The sequence below is a fragment of the Salmo salar genome, chromosome ssa12, assembly GCF_905237065.1.
Source record: "Salmo salar chromosome ssa12, Ssal_v3.1, whole genome shotgun sequence".
NCBI classification, from domain to species: domain Eukaryota; kingdom Metazoa; phylum Chordata; class Actinopteri; order Salmoniformes; family Salmonidae; genus Salmo; species Salmo salar.
The window spans coordinates 42,036,160-42,059,334 of record NC_059453.1 but is presented as its reverse complement, the minus strand read 5'-3'; the positions used below and the strand labels follow the sequence as shown (position 1 = coordinate 42,059,334).

The following is a 23,175-nucleotide window of genomic DNA, read 5'->3' as shown; positions in this document are numbered from 1 at the left end:
TGAATGTAGTACGACATCCAGGAACTTTTGGCATATTAACTTTATCCTGTTAGTATGGGTATTCGAACACAGCCAGTGTCACCAGCAAAGCACCCCCACAACATCACACCACCTCCTCCATTCTTCACGGTGGGAATCACACATGCGGAGATCTGTTCACCTACTCTGCGTCTCACAAAGACACAGCAGTTTGAACCAAAAATGTCAAATTTGGTTAATCAGACCAAAGGACAGATTTCCACCGGTCTAATGTCCATTGCTCGTGTTTCTTGGCCCAAGCAAGTCTCTTCTTCATATTGGTGTCCTTTAGTAGTGGTTTCTTTGCAGTAATTCGACCATGAAGGCTTGATTCACGCAGTCCCCTCTGAACAGTTGATGTTGAGATGTGTCTGTTAATTGAACTGTGAAGCATTTATTTGGGCTCCAATTTCTGAGGTGCAGTTAACTCTAAACCTCTGCAGCAGAGGTAACTCTGGGTCTTCCTTTCCTGTGGCGGTCCTCATGAGAGCCAGTTTCATCATAGCGCTTGATGGTCTTTGCGACTGCGCATGAAGAAACTTTCCAAGTTTTTGAAATGTCCCGTATTGACTGACCTCCATGTCTTAAAGTAATGATGGACTGTCGTTTCTCTTTGCTTACTTGAGCTTTTCTTGCCAAATACGGCTATCTTCTGTATACCACCCCTACCTTGTCACAACACAACTGACTGGCTCAAATGCATTAAGGAAAGAAATTCTACAAATAAGGTACACCTGTTAATTGAAATTCATTCCAGGTGAGTGTGTGCAAAGCTGTCATCAAGACAAAGGGTGGCTACTTTGAAGAATCTCAAATAAAATATATTTAGATTTGTTTAACACCTTTTTGGTTACTACATGATTCCATGTGTTATTTAATAGTTTTAATGTCTTAAATATTATTCTACAATGTAGAAAATAGTAAAAATAAAGAAAAATCCTTGAATGAGTAGGTGTGTACAAACTTGACTGGTACTGTACATAAAGGCAGACAAGCAGACAGAGGGACATGCAGACAGAGAACCTACTATCCCCGTGTGACCACAGGGGGATAGTAGGTTCTTGTCAAAAGTAGCGCACTAGGTAGACCATAGGGTGCCATTTGGGACGTATCCCAAGGAGTGGTGTGTGGCAGGGGTTTGGTGGTGATGGTGAGCGGTGGTCACTACTAACCGTGGGAGGGGATGGTGTCCTCGGAGCAGGAGGGCGTGGTGGTCTGCGTGCTGTAGCCGCTGGAGCAGTGGAGGGAGTCGTGGCTGGTGCGGGGGGCCTCCGAGTTGAGCCCTCCGCCGAGGGCCAGGGCCAGCTGCTCCCGGGCACTCTGGGGCTATGAGAGGGAGAAAGGATAGAGGGAGGGAGATCATTGTTTAGAAGAAAAAAAAGGGAATGTGTACAATAGAAGAGAATCCCTCCTCAACCTCTTGGCCTCTGCTGCCACCGTCAGCTGAACACTAAGAACTACACCCTAGTAAATACTGGTACATGCATGGGGCTGCCCAACCCTCTTCCTGGAGATCTACCATTCTGTGGGTTTTCAGTAATTTAACACACCTGATTCTACTAATTAGCTGCTCAACAAGACCTTAACTAGCTGAATCAGATGCGCTAAATTTGGGTAGGACTGAAAACCTACAGGACAGTAGATCTCCAGGAAGAGGGTTGGGCAGCCCTGGCTCTCATCTGTTTTTTGAAAAACAAAATTAACAACGGTAATAACTGTTACTGACTACACTTACATGCTTGTTAGACGACAATTAGTTACAGCTATTATATACCCTGGAATAATGCCTAGGTAATGCAAGGTGTTGCCATCACTTCCTTGTGGAAATACGTCTTAAGTTATTCTACAATCAATTAAGTATAAATGGATTACCAAACGTCTGGTTGGTTTGTCAATGATACACAGAGGAACGCACTGCACCGGTGCTTATTTGCTTTAATCATTGACAACATATCAAAGTACAAACTGATAAGCATTCTATGGAGGTGCGAGTGTGTGTGTCTGTATGTGTGTCTCAGCTTGTGTGTGTGTAAGTCTCTGTGTGGGTGTGTGTGTGCGCACGCAAGTCTGCGTGTGTGTGTGTGCGTGCAAGTCTCTGTGTGTGTCTGCTACCTTTCCGGATGTGGACATGGCGCGGGCCCTCTCGCCGTGCTGTGTGTAGGAGTTGTGAGGAGGCGGCATGGCCGTGCCGTTCTCTGTGCCCGACCCGGTATGTCCCGACCACGAACCGCACACCTCCTGAAACGAACACCAACATCACATTGTGCCACTGCCAACTCAATGTACCAATAGATACAGAGACATTTTATACAAAGATATGATATATTCTATACTCTATAAACAGTTACACCATTAAATACAGACATTCTATAATTACAGATGGATAACTAGATAACGTCAAATTCTAATCACATTCCATTATAATATATACAGTGCATTCGGGAAGTATTCAGACCTGGACTTTTTCCACATTTCGTTACCTTACAGCCTTATTCTAAAACTGATTAAATTGTTTTTTCCCCCTCAATCTACACACAACACCCCTTAATGACAAAGCAAAAACTGTTTTTTAGAAATTAACTTTAATATCACATTTACATAAGTACTCAGACCCTTTACTCAGTACTTTGTTGAAGCACCTTTGGCAGTGATTACAGCCTCAAGTCTTAATAGGTATGAAGCTACAAGCTTTGCACACCTGTATTTGCGGAGTGTCTCCCATTCTTTTCTGCAGATCCTCTCAAGCTCTGTCAGGTGGGATGGGGAGCGTAACTGTACATCTACTTTCAGGTCTCTCCAGAGATGTTCGATCTGGTTCAAGTCCGGGCTCTGGCTGAGCCACACAAGGACATTGAGAGACTTATCCCGAAGCCACTCCTGCATTGTCGTGGCTGTGTGCTTAGGGTCGTTGTCCTGTTGGAAGGTGAACCTTCTCCCCAGTCTGAGGTCCTGATCACTCTCTTTTCATCAAGGATCTCTGTACTTTGCTCAGTTCATCTTTCCCTCGATCCTGATGCTGCCACCACCATGCTTCACTGTAGAGATGGTGACAGGTTTCCTCCAGATGTGACACTTGACATTCAGGCCAAAGAGTTAAATCTTGGTTTCATCAGACCAGAGAATCTTGTTTAGTCGGGCTGTGAAGCGGGCTGTCATGTGCCTTTTACTAAGGAGTGGCTTCCACCTGGGTACTACCATAAAGGCCTGATTGGTGGAGTACTGCAGAGATGGTTGTCCTTCTGGAAGGTTCTCCCATCACATTTACATAAGGTGCCTTATGTAAAGGTGAGAGGAACTCTGGAGCTCTGTCAGAGTGACCATTGGGTTCTTGGTCACCTCACTGACCAAAGCCCTTCTCCCCCGATTGCTCAGTTTTGCCGGGCAGCCAGCTCTAGGAAGAGTCTTGGTGGTTCCAAACTTCTTCCATTTAAGAAAGATGAGGCCACTGTGTTCTTGGGGACCTTCAGTGCTGCATTTTTTTTAGTACCCTTCCCCAGATCTGTGCATTGACAATCCTGTCTCGGCGCTCTACGGACAATTCCTTTGACCTCATGGCTTGGTTTTTGCTCGGACATGCACTGTCAACTGTGGGACCTTATATAGACAGGTGTGTGCCTTTCCAAATCATGTCCAATCAAGTTGTAGAAAGATCAAGGATAATCAATGGAAACAGGATGTACCTAAGCTCAATTTTGAGTCTCATAGCAAAGGTCTGAACACTTACGTAAATAAGGTATCAGTTTTTTTGTTTTTTATAAAGTTGCAAAACATTCTAAAAACCTATTTTCGCTTTGTCATTATGGGGTATTGTGTGTAGATTGATGAAGATGTGTATTAATTTAATCCATTTTAGAATAAGGCTGTAAAATAAAATGTGGAAAAAGGAAAGGGGTCTGAATACTTTCCGAATGCACTGTATGCCTACAGCTCATGCAAAAACAAAACAAGCAGTGGCCTGTTTGATGTGACCGAGAAACAAAAGTCCACATGACAATATGCATCAGAGGTTAATGTATCTGGGTAAGGCTGGGCAGGGCAGATGAAACAAACACTGAAGAACGGGATGTTGACACAAGGATGGGCACTGTGAAGGGCAGTGAGCCGATAAGGACTGGAGGGAGTTAGAGAGGCACAGTAACAGAATTACATATTAGAACTCTATATTACAAAAAAAGCTATATATAATTACTATAATTAGCACAGCTCTTATACGGGTTAAAGTGTTAGAGAGCAATGGCTTTTAGGAGTTTTTGGGCCATCGGACGAGGCTAGTTGGGTTATATATTACTTCAAGTTGCAAATGTTACATTTCCAATGGGAAGCAGGTGAAGTTATGGGCTGATAGTAAATTAGCGAAACCTGTTTTTCTCCCTCGCACACATATACATAACTACACACTTAGACACCGGATGCATTCATTTTACACAACAAAAACAGACGTCTCGCACACACACACATACACCCCACCATTACAGCGACATAGGGTGCTTAACACTAGAAAGGAAGAGAGCGTCATAATGACTCAAAACTAATAAACAATGTAATTACTGCCATTTTCCTTAATAAATCTATATAACACACTGTCATTGTTAGAATCTCAATATCACAAACAGAACTGGTGTTACAAACAGTTTTAGGATGGCATGTCATTTTCTGAATGGTTTTCCCCCTGCTGTCCCTCCGACAGTAGGCCCTGCTCCCCTCCTCCAGACAGTTGAAGGTGCCACGCCCAGTTGATAATCACCCAGATTATTGCCTCGACACCGAACCTAAAACTATACCGAAACTAATTTCACACATATAACAATAGATTAAATAAATGAAGATTAGTATGATGGGGGAGAATGGGTGAGTTGATGAGCGAGGGGAAGCGAATAATGCATGGCTATTCTATTGTATTAATCGATTATAATTGTAATCTCAAAACAGTACACTATATCAGTCCAAGTTTTGGTTAGCCGCTGACGTTGACACCAAGTAAATGCTGTACAGCTTTCCATATTTGGGAAAGTATTCATATCGGGCATGATGCTTGTGGAACCTTACGTCGGTGAGGAGAGAAATGTCACCATTGGGAAAATAAACCTTTTCTACTCTATTCTACTCCATAGTTCGGCGTAGAATAGATTAACATGATTAACTTGGCTTTATCAACGCACATATGTTGTTCAAGCAGTGCATGAACAACACCATGAGCAGGAGAGACGTCATCATGAGTCTGGCACACAGGCTTCGTACGTTAGAGATATATGATGTCCAAGGCAGCAGAAATTCCCGCCGAGGAGAAACTGCCAGGTGGGCAGATGCACTTGGAACAGAACCCCCAATACCCGTTTCAGCTGCAAGCAACTTGTTTGTGGGAAGTGGTAAAAGCAAGTGAAATTGACAAAATTGTGTGTCAACTGTTAGGACAAGGGATAAAACTAAATGAGATTCAACTGATACCATTGCGTGAAGACGGACAACATACTGTAAGCACGAGCAAGACGACAAATAATGTATCCAATAACTGACAATAGTTGACTGCTGTCATCGACACAATTCTAATGCCATTTTGCTTTTGCGCTGATTTTCACAAGCACACTTGCCACTTATACTGATGTTAACCCTACTAATATTTTCTTAATTTGACCGCACGTCTTGGTGGTTTGGGTATTTTTATTTGTTTTCTCGTTATAAAAAAAAGCGGTTATTGTGTTCCAACGTACATGCCTTTTGTTTCATTACACTCCACAAACATTTATTTTACACTTGAAATTCTGTGTCTTTAGTGGTTTTTCATTTTGACATATAGCCTACAGTAACAAACTAATGAAAATGTTATCCCCAAAAATGTGTATCCTAATGTTACATAAGAACTGAAAAATTATAATTGTTCCAATAGCATATATTAAATCAACTTAGACTGTTAGAACATTGACGTCCATAAGACGAATCACTGGCACGAAGGGGTCCAACGAGGTCAGGTCTTTCTAGTGTTAAAACATACACATACATGCACCAAACGACAAAACACACAAGGTAAAGACTACACGGTTATGTGGGGGCCATACTTGGGGGGTTTACGCCATGGGGGGTATTACAGGGGGCCATTAAGGCTTGAGTTTTCCCACGGTGGTGTCCGTGGCTGGCGTGGCTGGCAGAACAGGCATGGGTGCAGTGGGCACCAGAGTGGATGGAGGTGGTGGGCAAGTTGCCCTCGCTGAGAGAGTGTGCGGTGCCCTCCCAGCCCTCAAAGCAGGCCTGGGTGAGCGGCACTACCCACGGAAGGGGGACGGGAAGGGATAGAGAGAATGATTGATGTGTATGAAGTAACGGAGTTGTAGAGAGTACTGTCTAACATGAGTAACTCAGGTAGAGGAAGGGGGCCAGACAGAGCAAGGTCTTTCTTTTAAACTGTTCACTGGGGTTTTCAAATAAGTTTAAAGTTTATATACAACAGTAGTGAAGTTAGGAAAGGGCAATAGACTGAACCTATGATGCAGTCGACTGAACAAATTGTAACATATTTTTAAACAACACAAAACATACACATACAAAACGACAACATCACACAAACATCAACACACCTGCCCAGACCCACATGCTCCCATCTTCCAGCGCCCACATCAGGCTCTGCCATCATTTTTCAAATTACTTCCAATTGAGCCCACTGGGCAAAAGTGCAGCAATGGGACAATGATCGATGCATTTGGAAAAATTCAGCAGCTAAAATAATATTGGGTCTGTCACGCTTCTGCATTGAGACCCAGACAGCTGTGTGGGTTACCTGTGCTGATTCCATGGAGGGCGGGCGGAGGTGAACGCCATCCAAAGAGGAGGTGATGGAGTCCAGAGAGGGGACGTGCCTCACAGAGTTGTAGTTACTGAGAGAGAGAGAGACAGAGAGAGAGAGAGAGACAGAGAGAGAGAGAGAGACAGAGAGAGCGACAGAGAGAGAGAGCGACAGAGAGAGAGAGAGAGAGAGAGCGAGAGAGAGCGACAGAGAGCGAGAGAAAGCGAGAGAGAGCGAGAGAGAGCGACAGAGCGAGAGCGACAGAGAGCGACAGAGAGCGAGAGCGACAGAGAGCGAGAGCGACAGAGAGAGAGAGCGACAGAGAGAGAGAGCGACAGAGAGAGAGAGCGACAGAGAGAGAGAGCGAGAGCGACAGAGCGAGAGCGACAGAGAGAGAGAGCGACAGAGAGAGAGAGGCGAGAGAGCGAAAGCGAGAGAGAGAAGGCGAGGCGACAGAGAGAGAGAGCGAGAGCGAGAGCGAGAGAGAGCGAGAGCGACAGAGAGAGAGCGCGAGAGCGACAGAGAGAGAGAGAGAGCGACAGAGAGAGAGAGAGAGCGACAGAGAGAGAGAGAGAGCGACAGAGAGAGAGAGAGAGCGAGAGCGACAGAGAGAGAGAGCGAGAGCGACAGAGAGAGAGCGAGAGCGACAGAGAGAGAGAGAGAGCGAGAGACAGAGAGAGAGCGACAGAGAGCGAGAGACAGAGAGAGAGCGAGAGAGAGAGAGCGACAGAGAGAGCGACAGAGAGAGCGACAGAGAGAGCGACAGAGAAGCGACAGAGAGAGCGCGAGGCGACAGAGAGAAGCGAGGCGACAGAGAGAAAGCGAGAGCGACAGAGAGAAGCGAGAGCGACAGAGAGAAGCGAGGCGACAGAGAAAGCGGCGAGGCGACAGAGAAAGCGGCGAGGCGACAGAGAGAAAGCGGCGAGAGCGACAGAGAGAAAGCGGCGAGGCGACAGAGAAAGCGGCGAGAGCGACAGAGAAGGCGAGGCGACAGAGAAAGCGGCGAGAGCGACAGAGAGAGAGGCGACAGAGAGAGAAGCGAGAGAGCGACAGAGAGAGAAAGCGAGAGGCGACAGAGAGAGAAGCGAGAGGCGACAGAAGGCGAGAAGGCGACAGAGAGAAAGCGAGAAAGCGAGAGAGCGAAGGCGACAGAGAGAGAAGCGAGAGGCGACAGAGAGAAAGCGAGAAAGCGACAGAGAAAGCGAGAGAGCGACAGAGAGAGAGCGAGAGAGCGACAGAGAGAGAGAGCGAGAGAGCGACAGAGAGAGAGAGCGAGAGAGCGACAGAGAGAGAGAGCGAGAGAGCGAGAGACAGAGAGCGAGAGACAGAGAGAGAGCGAGAGACAGAGAGAGAGCGAGAGACACAGAGAGAGAGCGAGAGACAGAGAGAGAGCGAGAGACACAGAGAGAGAGCGAGAGACACAGAGAGAGAGCGAGAGACAGAGAGAGAGCGAGAGACAGAGAGAGAGCGAGAGACAGAGAGAGAGACAGAGAGAGAGCGACAGAGAGAGAGCGACAGAGAGAGAGCGACAGAGAGAGAGCGACAGAGAGAGAGCGACAGAGAGAGAGCGACAGAGAGAGCGCGACAGAGAGAGCGCGAGAGCGACAGAGAGAGCGCGAGAGCGACAGAGAGAGAGCGAGAGCGACAGAGCGAGAGCGAGAGCGACAGAGCGAGAGCGACAGAGAGAGCGAGGCGACAGAGAGAGAGCGAGAGCGACAGAGAGAGAGCGAGAGCGACAGAGAGAGAGCGAGAGCGACAGAGAGAGAGCGAGAGCGACAGAGAGAGAGCGAGAGCGACAGAGAGCGAGAGCGACAAGAGAGAGAGAGAGCGACAGAGAGAGAGAGCGAGAGAGAGCGAGAGCGACAGAGAGCGAGAGCGACAGAGAGCGAGAGCGACAGAGAGCGAGAGCGACAGAGAGCGAGAGCGACAGAGCGAGAGCGACAGAGAGCGAGAGCGACAGAGAGAGAGCGAGAGCGAGAGAGACCGACAGAGAGAGAGCGAGGAGGAAAAAGTGTGGGTGAGGGAGAGAGCACAATGAATGAAAAAGAGCAGGAAACAAAAGAGCAAAATAAAAAATAAAAAAAGAGAGGGAGAGACAACCAGGCATGAAAAACTGCCGCCATTTCTTCTGAAACTGAGCCAGAGCCAAACGACAGTGAGTGAGAGGTAAACTTCTGATCATTTGAATCTGTTTTGGTGCACTATGTCCTGCCCTATTCACGGTCAGACATAACATAGCCTAGAACAAAAAAATCCACAAAGAAAATCACAGCAGACTTAAGTCACTTAGCCAACTCAACTGGGGGTGTGCACCAATCCACTACAACTATCTTGAACAAGTACTATAGTAAGGTTTAGGTTCCATCCCTTATCTAGCACACCCGATTCTAATAATTAGCTGGTTGATTAGCTGAATCAGGTTAGTTAGATTTGAGGTTGGATCGAAATCTGACAGGACAGTAGCTTTCCATGAACAGGTTTGGAGAGACCAGCCCTATATAGTGTACTAATTTTGTCCATTGGTCAAAAGTAGTGCACTATGTAGGTAATAGGGTGCCACTTGGGACACTAAATGTGTGAATGCACTCATGGATGTTGGTGTCCATGCTAATCGTTAAAATAGAAAGCCTGTCCTCTCATGGTTTGAATGCATAAATGCTCTGCTACATCAACACACCACAGGTTTTGACCGCAGTAGTAGGTGCTTAAGTGGAAATTGAGCTTGGTCCAGAGAACACACTGTACTGCAAATGACCGTTCTAAATGACTATACCATACGGCTTGCTCGCTACTGTTGCTCTGTGGCAAATGTTTAAACCGTCGTTTGATGTTTACTGTACATTATAGAAGTCTTGTCACTTTCGGCCAAGCAAATAACATAATGAATGTCATAAGCTACATCAATTACAATAGAATACATATCAACACATTCAAATATACTGATAGACAGTTTTGCGCTTTAGAGGGGGGTTCGGCTATGGTGCACTTGGGGGATTTGATCTGCCTTGGCTCATTTAATTTGAGCGCACCTTATGAAGAATTGAGATCTAGGCCTAGTCATTTACCCACTGGTCTGCTAATCCTTCTAGCATGTGTGTATGATGGAGGACGTCATCCCTCTACCCCAATCACCACCTGGGGCGGCGTGTGTTTTGGCTGTGGCCTGGACGACCAGTAGACTCAACACACACACACACCAAACACACATAGGCAATGGGATACTGACGCTTATTCCCGTCACACACATTCCCCTCACACATGCAGCCAGAAACGTGTGTGTATGTGTACGTGCGTGTCTTTGCGAGATTGCATGTGTTCTGTGCATGCCTGTACATGCTCTCTGTGTGTGTGTGTGTGTGTGCCAGGATGGTAAAGAGACAGGACACCATGAATGTTTTTCTTCAGTTCCCTTGGCTCAACTTCACTTGTCAACACTGAACTTTACTCAGTCATCTGCTCTCTTCATCACCCCTCCCTCCATCCCTCAAGGCTGCATCCCAAATGGCACCCCATTGAACCCTGTTACAGGAGCACACTTCCTTAGCTGGCTCCAGTCTGTGCGATAGCACAGACACACTGAACTTCACTTAGCTGCTGCTACTACTATCCATTTGATACAGTTTTCCTACCTGCACACTTCACCCTTCAACCCCTCCTCCCTCTTTGCCTCTTTGGTGAGCTCTCTAAAATGTCAAGATGGCCCCCATGCAATGTCAAAGTCAGCACATTTGGTGTGAAGCAGTGTGCGTGTGTATGCCAATATGTCTACCTGAGTACTTAGTGTAGAGTGTGTGTGTGTGTGTGCGCATGTTTATGCATGCATGTGTTTGGGTTTAGCTACCCGCTGATGCTGCTCTTGCGGGACAGTGTGTTGCTGGGGGAGGCAGGGGGCGTCTGGTAACTGTAGCTGTAGTCTGATCCCTTCAGATCCAGGATCACCTGTTCAGAAGTAGGGAGAAAAAGAGTTTCAATGTGGGAGAACGAGAATATGGATAAGTGGGAGTTTCTAACACAGTGTGCGAGTACGTGGTTAAGTGCATTTGTAAAGGTATATTGATGTCAGTGTGTGTGTGTGGCACGAACAAGTGTGTGTGTGTGTGTGTGTGTCCATGTCTTTTTTGGTGAACATGTAGATGTCTGTGTCAAGTGTTTGGCTGTGTAAGAATCATCCATCGAACCTGTTCACTGGCCGGGGGTAGTTTGCTGGGCTCGGCCGTCAGGGTGCTCAGGTCTTCCAGGATGGTCTGCAGGTGGGTCACCTCTCCGAGCATGCTAATCTCATGATCCTGCACACAAACAACCACAGAACCCAGATCAGATCACAGACACACAACCAATCACCAAAAACCAGTCACCCCTATCCACAGATCCCAAATCAGTTCAGACACACAACCAACAAGTAGAAATCACCCCTAACCATATATTCCACGTCAGTTACCCAATTTCCTCAACCCTTAGGGGATGGAAATACAATTCATGACCAAGAGTATGTGGACACCTAATCGTCGAACATCTCATTCCAAAATCATGGGCATTTACAGTTGAAGTCGGAAGTTTACATACACCTTAGCCAAATACATTTAAACTCAGCTTTTCACAACTCAATTAGTATTTGGTAGCATTGCCTTTAAAATGTTTAACTTGGGTCAAACGTTTCAGGTAGCCTTCCACAAGCTTCCCACAATAAGTTGGGTGAATTTTGGTCCATTCCTCCTGACAGAGCTGGTGTAATTCAGTCAGGTTTGTAGTCCTCCTTGCTCACAGATGCTTATTCAGTTCTGCCCACACATTTTCTATAGGATTAAGGGGGCTTTATGATGGCCACCGTACTGCAAACCGTAGTCTGGAGTTTTTATGACAGTTTTGGAGCAGTGCTGAGCGGCCTTTCAGGTTATGTCGATATAGGACTCGTTTTACTGTGGATATAGATACTTTGTACCCGTTTCCTCCAGCATCTTCACAAGGTCCTTTGCTGTTGTTCTGGGATTGATTTGCACTTTTCGCACCAAAGTACGTTCATCTCTATGAGACAGAACACGTCTCCTTCCTGAGCGGTATGACGGTTGCGTGGTCCCATGGTGTTTATACTTGCGTAATATTGTTTGTACAGATGAACGTGGTACCTTCAGGCATTTGTAAATTGCTCCCATGGATGAACCAGACTTATGGAGGTCTACAATTTTTTTCTGAGGTGTTTCTGGGGCGGATTTCTTTTGATTTTCCCATGATGTCAAGACAAGAGGCACTGAGTTTGAAGGTAGGCCTTGAAATACATCCACAGGTACACTTCCAATTGACTCAAATGATGTCAATTAGCCTATCAGAAGCTTCTAAAGCTATGACATTTTCTGGAATTTCCCAAGCTGTTTAAAGGCACAGTCAACTTAGTGTATGTAAACTTCTGACCCCCTGGAATTGTGATACAGTGAATTATAAGTGAAATGATATGTCTGTAAACAACTGTTGGAAAAATTACTTGTGTCATGCACAAAGTAGATGTCCTAACCGACTTGACAAAACTATAGTTTGTTAACAAGAAATTTGCGGAGCCGTTGAAAAATGAGTTTATGACTCCAACCTAGGTGTATATAAACTTATGACTTCAACTGTATGTGAATGTGATCAGTTATTTTTTTAATATACATTTGCAAAAATGTCTAAATCAATTCTAACGTCACAAAATGTGGAAAAAGTCAAGGGGTCTGAATCCTTTCCGAATGCACTGTATATGCCAACAGTGCGTAACATTACCTAATTTGTCATAACCATTACAGATAACGAATCCTAATTGCTAAATTGCCTCATACAGAACCAAATCAAAAGTTTGGACACACCTACTCATTCAAGGGTTATTCATTTTTACCTTTTTCTACATTGTAGAATAATAGTGAAAACATCAAAACTATGAAATAACACATATGGAATCATGTAGTAACCAAAAAAGTGTTAAACAAATCAAAATATATTTTATATTTGAGATTCTTCAAAGTAGCCACCCTTTGCCTGGAGGACAACTTTGCACACTTGGCATTCTCTCAAATAGCTTCATGAGGTAGTCACCTGGAATGCATTTCAATTAACAGATGTGCGTTATTAAAAGTTAATTTGTGGAATTTCTTAACCTTCGTAATGCGTTTGGGCCAATCAGTTGTGTTGTGACAAGGTAGGGGTGGCATACTGAAGATAGCCCTATTTGGTAAAAGACCAAGAACAGTTCAAATAAGCAAAGAGAAATGACAGTTGATCATCACTTCAAGACATGAAGGTCAGTCAATCAGTAAAATTTCAAGTGCAGTTGCAAAAACCATCAAGTGCTATGATGAAACTAGATTTCATGAGGACCGCCACAGGAAAGGAAGACCCAGAGTTACCTCTGCTGCAGAAGATAAGTTAGAGTTACAAGCCTGAGAAATTCAATTAAGACACATCTCAACATCAACTGTTCAGAGGAGACTGCGTGAATCAGGCCTTCATGGTTGAATTGCTGCAAAGAAACCACTACTAAAAGGACACCAATAATAAGAAGAGACTTGCTTGGGCCAAGAAAGTCCAAATTTGAGATTTCTGGTTCCAACCGCCGTGTCTTTGGGAGACGCAGAGTAGGTGAACAGATGATCTCTGCATGTGTGGTTCCCACCGTGAAGCATGGAGAAGGTGTGATGGTGTGGGGATGCTATGCTGGTGATAGTCAGTGATTTATTTAGAATTCCAGGCACACTTAACCAGCATGGCTACCACAGCATTCTGCAGCGATACGCCACCCCATCTGGATTGCGCTTAGCGGGATTATCATTTATTTTTCAACAGGACAATGACCCAACACACCTCCAGGTTGTGTCAGGGCTATTTGACCAAGAAAGTGAGTGATGGAGCGCTGCATCAGATGACCTGGCCTCCACAATCACCCGACCTCAACCCAAATGAGATGGTTTGGGATGAGTTGGACCGCAGAGTGAAGTAAAAGCAGTGCTCAGCATATGTGGGAACTCCTCCAAGACTGTTGGAAAAGCATTACAGGTGAAGATGGTTGAGAGAATGACAAGTGTGCGCAAAGCTGTCATCAAGGCAAAGGGTGGCTACTTTGAAGAATCTAAAATCTATGATTATTTAACTAAAATTCTTGTTAACTACATGATTCCATTTGTGTTATTTCCTAGTTTTGATGTCTTCACTACTATTCAACAATATAGAAAATTGTAAAACTAAATAAAAACCCTTGAATGAGATGTGTCCAAACTTGACTGAAGATCTCGTACAAGGCTGTGTACTACTCCCTTCACCGAACAGCGCAAACTGGCTCTAAAGAGAATAGAAAGATCAGTGGGAGGCCCCAGTGCCAAATTGAGCAAGAGGACAAGTACATTAGTGTCTAGTTTGAGAAACAGACGCCTCACAAGTCCTCAACTGGCAGCTTCATTAAATTGTACCCGCAAAACACTAGTCTCAACGTCAACAGTGTAGAAGCGACTCCGGGATGCTGGCCTTCTAGGCAGAGTTGCAAAGAAAAAGCCATATCTCAGACTGGCCAATAAAAATAAACGATTAAGATGGGCAAAATAACACACACACTGGACTTCCTAGAAGGTCAACATCCTGGAGTCACCTCTTCACTGTTAATGTTGAGACTGGTGTCAAAAGGTTAGTCAGTATCTGGTGTGGCCACCAGCTGCATTAAGTACTTCAGTGTACCGCCTCCTCATGGACTGCACCAGATTTGCCAGTTCTTGCTGTGAGATGTTACCCCGCTTCCACCAAGGCACCTGCAAGTTCCCAGACATTTCTGGGGGGGAATAGCCCTAGCCCTCACCCTCCGATCCAACAGGTCCCAGACGTGCTCAATGGGATTGAGATCCGGGCTCTTCGCTGGCCATGGCAGAACACCGACATTCCTGTCTTGCAGGAAATCAGCCATACTGCTCGTTCTGTGCGTGGAGGCATTGTCATGCTGGAGGGTCATGTCAGGATGAGCCTGCAGGAAGGATACCACATGAGGGAGGAGGATGTCTTCCCTCTAACGCACAGCGTTGCGATTGCCTGCAATGACAACAAGCTCAGTCTGATGATGCTGTGACACACCACCCCAGACCATGACGGACCCTCCACCTCCAAATCGATCCCGCTCCAGAGTACAGGCCTCGGTGTAATGCTCATTCCTTCGATGATAAATGCAAAACCAACCACCACCCCCGGTGAGACAAAACCGCACTCGTCAGTGAAGAGCACCTTGCCAGTCCTGTCTGGTCCAGCGATGGTGGGTTTGTGCCCATAGGCAACGATGTTGCCGGTGATGTCTGGTGAGGACCTGCCTTACAACAGGCCTACAAGCCCTCAGTCCAGACTCTCTCAGCCTGTTGCGGACAGTCTGAGCACTTATGGAGGGATTGTGCATTCCTTGTGTAACTCGGGCAGTTGTTGTTGCCATCCTGTACCTGTCCCGCAGGTGTGATGTCCGGATGTACCGATCCTGTGCAAGTGTTACACGTGGTCTGCCACTGCGAGGACGATCAGCTGTCCGTCCTGTCTCCCTGGAGCTCTGTTTTAGGCGTCTCACAGTACAGACGTTGCAATTTATTGCCCTGGCCACATCTGCAGTCCTCATGCCTCCTTGTAGCATGCCTAAGGCACATTCACGCAGATGAGCAGGGACCCTGGGCATATTTCTTTTAGTATTTTTCAGAGTCAGTAGAAATGCCTCTTTAGTGTCCTAAGATTTCATAACTGTGACCTTAATTGCCTACCCTCTGTAAGCTGTTAGTGTCTTAACGACCATTCCAAAGGTGCATGTTCATTAATTGTTTATAGTTCATTGAACAAGCATGGGAAACAGTGTTAAAACCCTTTATAATGAAGAACTGTGAAGTTATTTGTATTTTTTACAAATTATCATTGAAAGACAGGGTCCTGAAAAAGGGTTTCTTTTTTTGCTGAGTTTACATGCAAAATCTAAACTTAAATTGGAAGCATAGAAATGGAGTTTACAGAACAGATCTACTGCTTCTTAGACTTGCCTTCAATGAGAATGATAGATCTATAACAACGCATGTGTATGTGAATGTGGGGTTGCCCAAAAAGTTACATATTGCAGCTATAATTATGCATCTAGTGAGTAACTGGGCCGGTCTAGTGATGGTTTTGTACTGCTGCTGCTCATTTCATGGCAAAGTTTGCCAATTAATTATTAATGATATACTTCTGCCAGGTAAGCCATCTTTGCAGTTAACATTTAAATGAGGTTTTGGGGAAAGTATTTCTGTCAACCCAAAACACTTATCAAATCAGTCACACGGAGTGATTGAAAAACACACACACCACACAGACAGGAGCAATATTGCAGATTATTGGCAGATATTCTGTTAGCCACTATTGGCTTAGAAAGCCAAACTTAACAGGGTTGTTATAATGTCAATGTTGCGTTGATTAGATAGTAGCTGGGAGCTTGTGGTGTCTGATTTATCCACGACAGTTTTGTGGTGGAAAACGTGAAAATTGCATGTATTTTCAGAATTGTTTGGCGAGCTATTCATAGGTGGGCTGTGAGCTACTGGTAGCTCTTGATCGACCTGTTGGGAGACCCCTGGCCTAGGCTAACCAATTCTAAATGGCACTAGCAGATCGCAAAGAAGGGTCGTCACAAGTTACCACAGCCACACACCCTGTCTATTTCTATCATTTTTCTTAAAATTAGATTAAAACTAACCCTTAACCACACTGCTAACCTTAAGCCTAACCCTAACCTTAAATTAATACCAAAAAGCAACAACAAAAAAAGCATGAATTTTTTATATCATCAATTTTGACTTTGTGGCGGTGGTAACTAGTGACAACCGCAAAGTAGCCTAAGTGGAATATAGATGGCACAATTATTCCAAAACTACACCTCATTGATGGAACACATACTGTATTTCCCTACTTCAGTCAAACAGTCATCTTTGAATTGTGATAAAACTGTCATCTTTTGGCAAGGAATTTAGCTTGTGTATCCCATCAGATACATTTTTATAGGCATTTATTTCTGTAGGCCTAACGGGAGCTTGTGTGCGCACTCAGCATGCGTGTGTAGAGGGAGCGGTCCGAACACAATTGAGTGAGCGAGACACAGAGGGGAAAGGGAATTTAGTGAGAAGAACAGTGTGTTGCTACTCACCAGCACGGGTTTGAGCATGCTGACAAAGGAGCAGTAGCGGCCCCTCTCCTCGATGAGCGCACGGCACGCGGCCCTCTTCTCAGTCTCCTCCAGCACAGCATAGCGCACGTTCACATCCTGCAAGGCGCTGTCCAACTGCCCGCGCACCTCATCCTTCCCTGGGGAAGCATGGGGGGGGGGGGTAACCAAAGATGTCAGGCAAAGCAGAGGGCTACAAGACCGGCACACAAAGCCAGTGGGCTGCTATAGAAAGTCAACAAACCCAGGATAAAAAACGATGCCCCATGCCCGAAACACATTTGTTGGGAAGGGGGCCAATCTGTCCTCACAACTTATTGAATAATATACAAATATTTTGAGACCAACTTTCCTTCCCTTTCTAATTGCAGTCTTATTTTCCCCCAAACCTTTGAAGTAAAATTCAGACCATGATTGAGGAACTGTAAAAAGAGGCTAGCCATATAGTAGAGTGGCTGCCATAACATACTTTACCCACCAGATGGAAGTATAACATTGATATTTCCCAGCAGGTATAGAGCCTCTAAATAAAGAGATTACCACATCAGCGTTGTTACAGCCTCCTCTCCTCCTCAGCTGTTATGTCAGCGTGCTCTCTGGGGAGACGCATGCTGCAGGCCTGTCAAGAGGTGGTGGACACTGGTGTTTGGGTTCACTGGGCCAGAGTGAAGCCCAACAGCGTGAAGCATGAAGGCTGTGTGTGTGTTGAAGAATGCTGTGTGTGGTATGCAGGGGTCTTTAAAGAGACAAGAGGGGGTGTGTGCCTGCCTACTCATCTCAGTTCAGCTGCCATGGAAAGAGGTTCCACAAACAGTTGGCTGACACACACACACACACACACACACCTTAATACCTCAAACACACACCTGTAATGCCTAACAAACACACATGCACTTACCAATTACATAACACACATCTACACAGTATAACACACTCACACACAATACGCTAACTGAATCCACTACAGAATTTTCTTACAGATTTCAGAAGGAGATTTCAAAGCTGTTGGAAAGAGGGACCAAAAGAGCACTCAATAAAAGCCTTTTGAAAAAGATGGGAGGCTTTCATAAGTTTGTTGTTCCTTGCTGAAAAATTAAAAGGTGTTGTAGCAAACAAGTCTTTGGTTATCTAGGCAACCGAAGAGGATGGCTGACGTTATACATGCCCGTAAGCATTGTGCTATTTTGTTAGTTTTTTTGCAACTTATTTTGTACATAATGTGGTTGCAACCATCTCTTATGACTGAAAATAACTTCTGGACATCAGAACTGGGATTACTCAACACGAACTTGGAGGAAGCTTTTTCCTTTAACGAGTCGGACGAGAAAGATATACAGCTCTCCTGGGAACAGGCCAAGATCCCCATCATTTGCATGAAGAAAAGACGGAGGAAGAGAGGACGCAGATCGGGCTGCCTTTTGAAAATCCGCAGGCGAGCGAGTAAACACCCGTCTCTGGATTACATCTTCAACCTAAGGGCAACCGTGGCATGGCATCCGTGACATTGCGACACGTCCATCATGCATGATGAAGTATATGGGTAAGATAGTCTAGCTAACTACATTCAGATATTACACATTTCTAATTTAGACAGAAATGGTTTCATTTCAAGCTAAAGTGTACGGTTCGCTAGCTAGCTAATGTTAGCTGGCTGGCTCCCTAGCTAACGTTACATGTCTGACATTATTTGTATCCCAGAACCGTTTGCTTTGCTAGTTAGAGCCTAATGTTAGGTAGCTAACATTGAATCTGGTTGGTTAGCTCCCAGCAGATTCATGCAGGTTAGTAACAACATGATTTGGCACAATGTTCATTGTTGTTTGACTAGCTAACGTTACGTGTGTGATCTTACATGTTTACCAAGCTAGGTTCATTGTTTACCTAGCTAGCTAGCTACATGTCTTAACCTCTTACATCTAGACGTTCCGCTAGCGGAACACCTGCTCCAATATCCAATGATGGGCGTGGCGCGAAATACAAACTCCTCTAAAATACAAAAACTTCAATTTTTCAAACATATGACTATTTCACAGCATTTTAAAGATAAGACTCTCCTTTATCTAACCACACTGTCCGATTTCAAAAAAAGGCTTTACAACGAAAGCAAAACATTAGATTATGTCAGCAGAGTACCAAGCCAGAAATAATCATACACCCATTTTTCAAGCTAGCATATAATGTCACAAAAACCCAGAAGACAGCTAAATGCAGCACTAACCTTTTATGATCTTCATCAGATGACAACCCTAGGACATTATGTTATACAATACATGCATGTTTTGTTTAATCAAGTTCATATTTATATCAAAAACCAGCTTTTTACATTAGCATGTGACGTTCAGAACTAGCATACCCCCCGCAAACTTCCGGGGAATTCGCTAACATTTTACAAAATTACGCACGATAAACGTTCACAAAAAGCATAACAATTATTTTAAGAATTATAGATACAGACCTCCTCTATGCACTCGATATGTCCGATTTTAAAATAGCTTTTTGGTGAAAGCACATTTTGCAATATTCTAAGTACATAGGCCAGGCATCACGGGCTAGCTATTTAGACACCCGGCAAGTTTAGCACTCACCAATATCAGCTTTACTATTATAAAAGTTTCATTACCTTTTGTTGTCTTCGTCAGAATGCACTCCCAGGACTGCTACTTCAATAACAAATGTTGGTTTGGTCCAAAATAATCCATCGTTATATCCGAATAGCGGCGTTTTGTTCGTGCGTTCCAGACACTATCCGAAATGGTAAAGAAGGGTCGCGCGCATGGCGCAATTCGTGACAAAAAAATTCTAAATATTCCATTACCGTACTTCGAAGCATGTCAACCGCTGTTTAAAATCAATTTTTACGCCATTTTTCTCGTAGAAAAGCGATAATATTCCGACAGGGAATCTCCTTTTCGGCAAACAGAGGGAAAAAAAATCACAAAGGCGGGGGCGGTCGGGTCATGCGCCTAAGCCCAGAGTCCCTTGATCGGCCACTTGAGAAAGGCGATAATGTGTTTCAGCCTGGGGCTGGGATGACGACATTCTGTTTTTTCCCGGGCTCTGAGCGCCTATGGACGATGTAGGAAGTGTCACGTTAGAGCAGAGATCCTTAGTAAAAGATAGAGATGGAAAAGAAGTTCAAGAAATGGTCTGACAGGCCACTTCCTGTAAAGGAATCTCTCAGGTTTTGACCTGCCATTTGAGTTCTGTTATACTCACAGACACCATTCAAACAGTTTTAGAAACTTTAGGGTGTTTTCTATCCATATGTAATAAGTATATGCATATTCTAGTTACTGGGTAGGAATGGTAACCAGATTAAATCGGGTATGTTTTTTATCCAGCCGTGAAAATACTGCCCCCTAGCCATAACAGGTTAAGCTAAAGTGTACAACACCCGTTGAATTTGGCCGGTGTCAGTAAACGTTGGCAAAAAAGCATAATGAAATTGTTGCCAGCCGAGCTGGTTAGGCTGTTTTCATGTTATCCAGAGGTAAACAAATCATCGGCTAGAGCATCAAATGTGCACTCTGAACACTCCGAGAGCAAAACGAGATGGGTGGGGCTGAAGCTTAAGAGGGTATGAACAATGCTGAATGGGTGTAGACAAAGAAGAGCTCTACACTATATACCAAAACATTCAAAGGCCATTTTCTCAAAAGTTTACAATTTCATCAACTTTCAAAGCAGAATTACGTTTCCATTGTTCCTCAAAAATGCAGTGTATGATATGCCATTTTGTAGCTCTGTCTATACTTTTATCCAATGTAAAAAACACATTTTCAAATTTTGATACGTTTTTGGTCTTACGTATCAAAATTTGAAAATGTGTTTTTTACATTAGATAAAAGTATAGACAGAGCTACAAAATGCCATATCATACATTTTTGAAGTTGACACAAGTTTGCCAAAAAACACCTGAAAGCACATGGATAATCACCAAGGCTCCTGGAAGAATGTTCTATGGACAGTTGAGTCAAAAGTATAACTTTTTGGATGATATGGGTCCCATTATGCCTGGTAAAAACCAAACTGCATTCCACAGTAAGAACCTCATATCAACGGTCAAGTTTGGTGGTGGTATGGTGATGGTTTGGGGACCTGTGCCAAAACTCAGGTATTTTTCATCCTATAGCTTGTTCTCCATCTGTTTTAATAGCGAGCCAACATGTTTTCAGCACTTCTATTTCCCTGACTGACCAAAGCTTGTTATCTCATGATCTCTCTCATTTTCCTGCAGCATAGACCATGAGCAATATGTTTGTAACATCAAATCACCCCCCAAAAAATATTTGTATAAATAAAATAAAAATTAAGCACAATATCGAACCGCAATACATATAGAATCGTGAGTCGCAATACATATCGGCACCTAAGTTTCGTGATATTGTATCGTGAGGCCCCTGGCAATTCCCAGCCCTAGAATAAACCAGGTTCTTATATTATTTAAGACCTTGTTTAGCGACCTAAAGGCCCTTCGGCCCAACCAGTTGCCATGTGAGGAGAGTGTATGCCATCACATGACAGACTGCTTCTGAGGGAGGGAAGAAAAAAAATACTTCTTTCCCCTTTCTAGCCATGCCATCCAAAACAGGTCTTCTGAATATGTCCCGTTTCTCTTTAGTTCAAATAAGAAAGTGTTCGGCTGGAGACCTGGTCTGCGTCCAAAATGGCACCCTATTCCCTATATAAAGAAGTGCACTATTTTTGACCAGAGCCCTATGGGTCCTGGTCAAAAGTACTGTACTACATAGGGAATAGTGTGCCATTTGGGATGCAAAAATAGGCTATTCGGAGCTTTTGAAAATATTCCTCCAGTGCAGTAAAAACACACTGGGAACGTGTTTTCAACATTCCACTGTGTAGAGGCAAACATGGCGGATGGGTGCAGGAGGCCGGATACGCACGAACGCACTGGATGCTCAGTTGACATTTATTCCCTTCACACACATATAACCCCTGTCTTTCTGGAGGACATGATCCTGAGCAGAAGTATGAAGTGCTTGAGATACCATGCATAGCCAATACACTGCACATCAACTCCTCTGGGAGATGGAATTCTTGAAAACCAGAATATCTGGAAAACCTATGAATTTTGGTGAAGTAACCAGAATTTTGCAAAGATGAGCAAACTTCTCCATTATAACTGTGCACTGCTTTTTACCAGGGCCCATAGGACTCTCGTCAAAAGTAGTGCATCAAGTAGGGAATAGGGTACCATTTGGGACATAGATGCATGCAGCACGCCCTAAATCCAAACATCAGCTCACAAAGATAAATGTTTACTGTTTTCAGCTGATGAATGAGATTGCACCCCATTCTCTTGTCATTCAGAAGGATAAAAAAAAAAACTTAAAAAAAAAACATTCTCTTGCCAGTAGTCAAATGGGATCTCCCATTGAGAAGAGCCTTTCGCTGTGCCATGCTGGCTGGAAGAATGTATAGCCTATACAGAAAACTGAACTGGATGCTAATCCATGATGTACTGCTACACAATCATAATGGAATAGGGTGTCATTTGGGACACACTTTTTATCTGAGAGCCATGAAGGTAAATCAGGGTTAAGGCACTGGGATGGATTGCACTCTCCAGAGGAGAAAGACAGTCAGCTGCCCATGTTTATTTACAGCTGGGTCTTGTGTTGGGGATGTGAGGGATTTTAAACAGGGAGAGGAAAAGAGAGAGAGAGCAAATGGTGGAAATGGAGAGAGATGAAAAAGAGAGTATATGTAAGACCCAGAGAGTGGTGCTCAGACAGTGTACCTGGGAAAATACCGTCCTGATCAGAACCTATATCCCGGTTGTTCCCAAAATGCTTGGTCTTTGTGAGACCTTGGTTGAGTATTCAGATTTTCGATCCAGCTCTTCAGCCGTGATGGAAGTTGACAATATCTACTCTTGCGTGATGTTTCAGTGAATAATGTCCAATGAAAACATAAGCTTTTTTTTTGATAAATAGTAGAGTGCCATATTGACAGCTGGAGTGTGATTGTATTCGCATGGGGACTTTCAAGAGTGCTTGTGATGGGTCTGCAAAGTTAACTGGAACAAACGTTACATTAACACGCTTCTATTAAACCAATACATTTCCATTAACCCTTTACACTCGTACACGTATACTGTTTGATAATAGCAGATTTGAACACAGATGGGTGCCTAAATTGGAACGCAGTGGCTGTACAATAACATGCTATAAATAACGTCAGAGCTCATCTTCTCTTC

At 44.3% G+C, this 23,175-nt stretch overlaps 1 protein-coding gene across 2 annotated transcripts in view; it reads right to left on the bottom strand.

Annotated features, from left to right (window-relative positions):
- mtss1 (MTSS I-BAR domain containing 1) overlaps positions 1-23,175 on the bottom strand; it is a 115,461-nt gene that overhangs the window by 9,587 nt on the left and 82,699 nt on the right. For both annotated transcript variants that reach the window (XM_014131670.2, XM_014131671.2), the window contains exons 7-12: positions 16,938-17,095; positions 10,972-11,079; positions 10,635-10,732; positions 6,788-6,884; positions 2,131-2,256; positions 1,191-1,344 (exon numbers count right to left, since the gene is read on the bottom strand). In XM_014131670.2, coding sequence (XP_013987145.1) covers positions 1,191-1,344; positions 2,131-2,256; positions 6,788-6,884; positions 10,635-10,732; positions 10,972-11,079; positions 16,938-17,095 — 741 coding nt within the window. The remainder of the gene's footprint in view (positions 1-1,190; positions 1,345-2,130; positions 2,257-6,787; positions 6,885-10,634; positions 10,733-10,971; positions 11,080-16,937; positions 17,096-23,175) is intronic.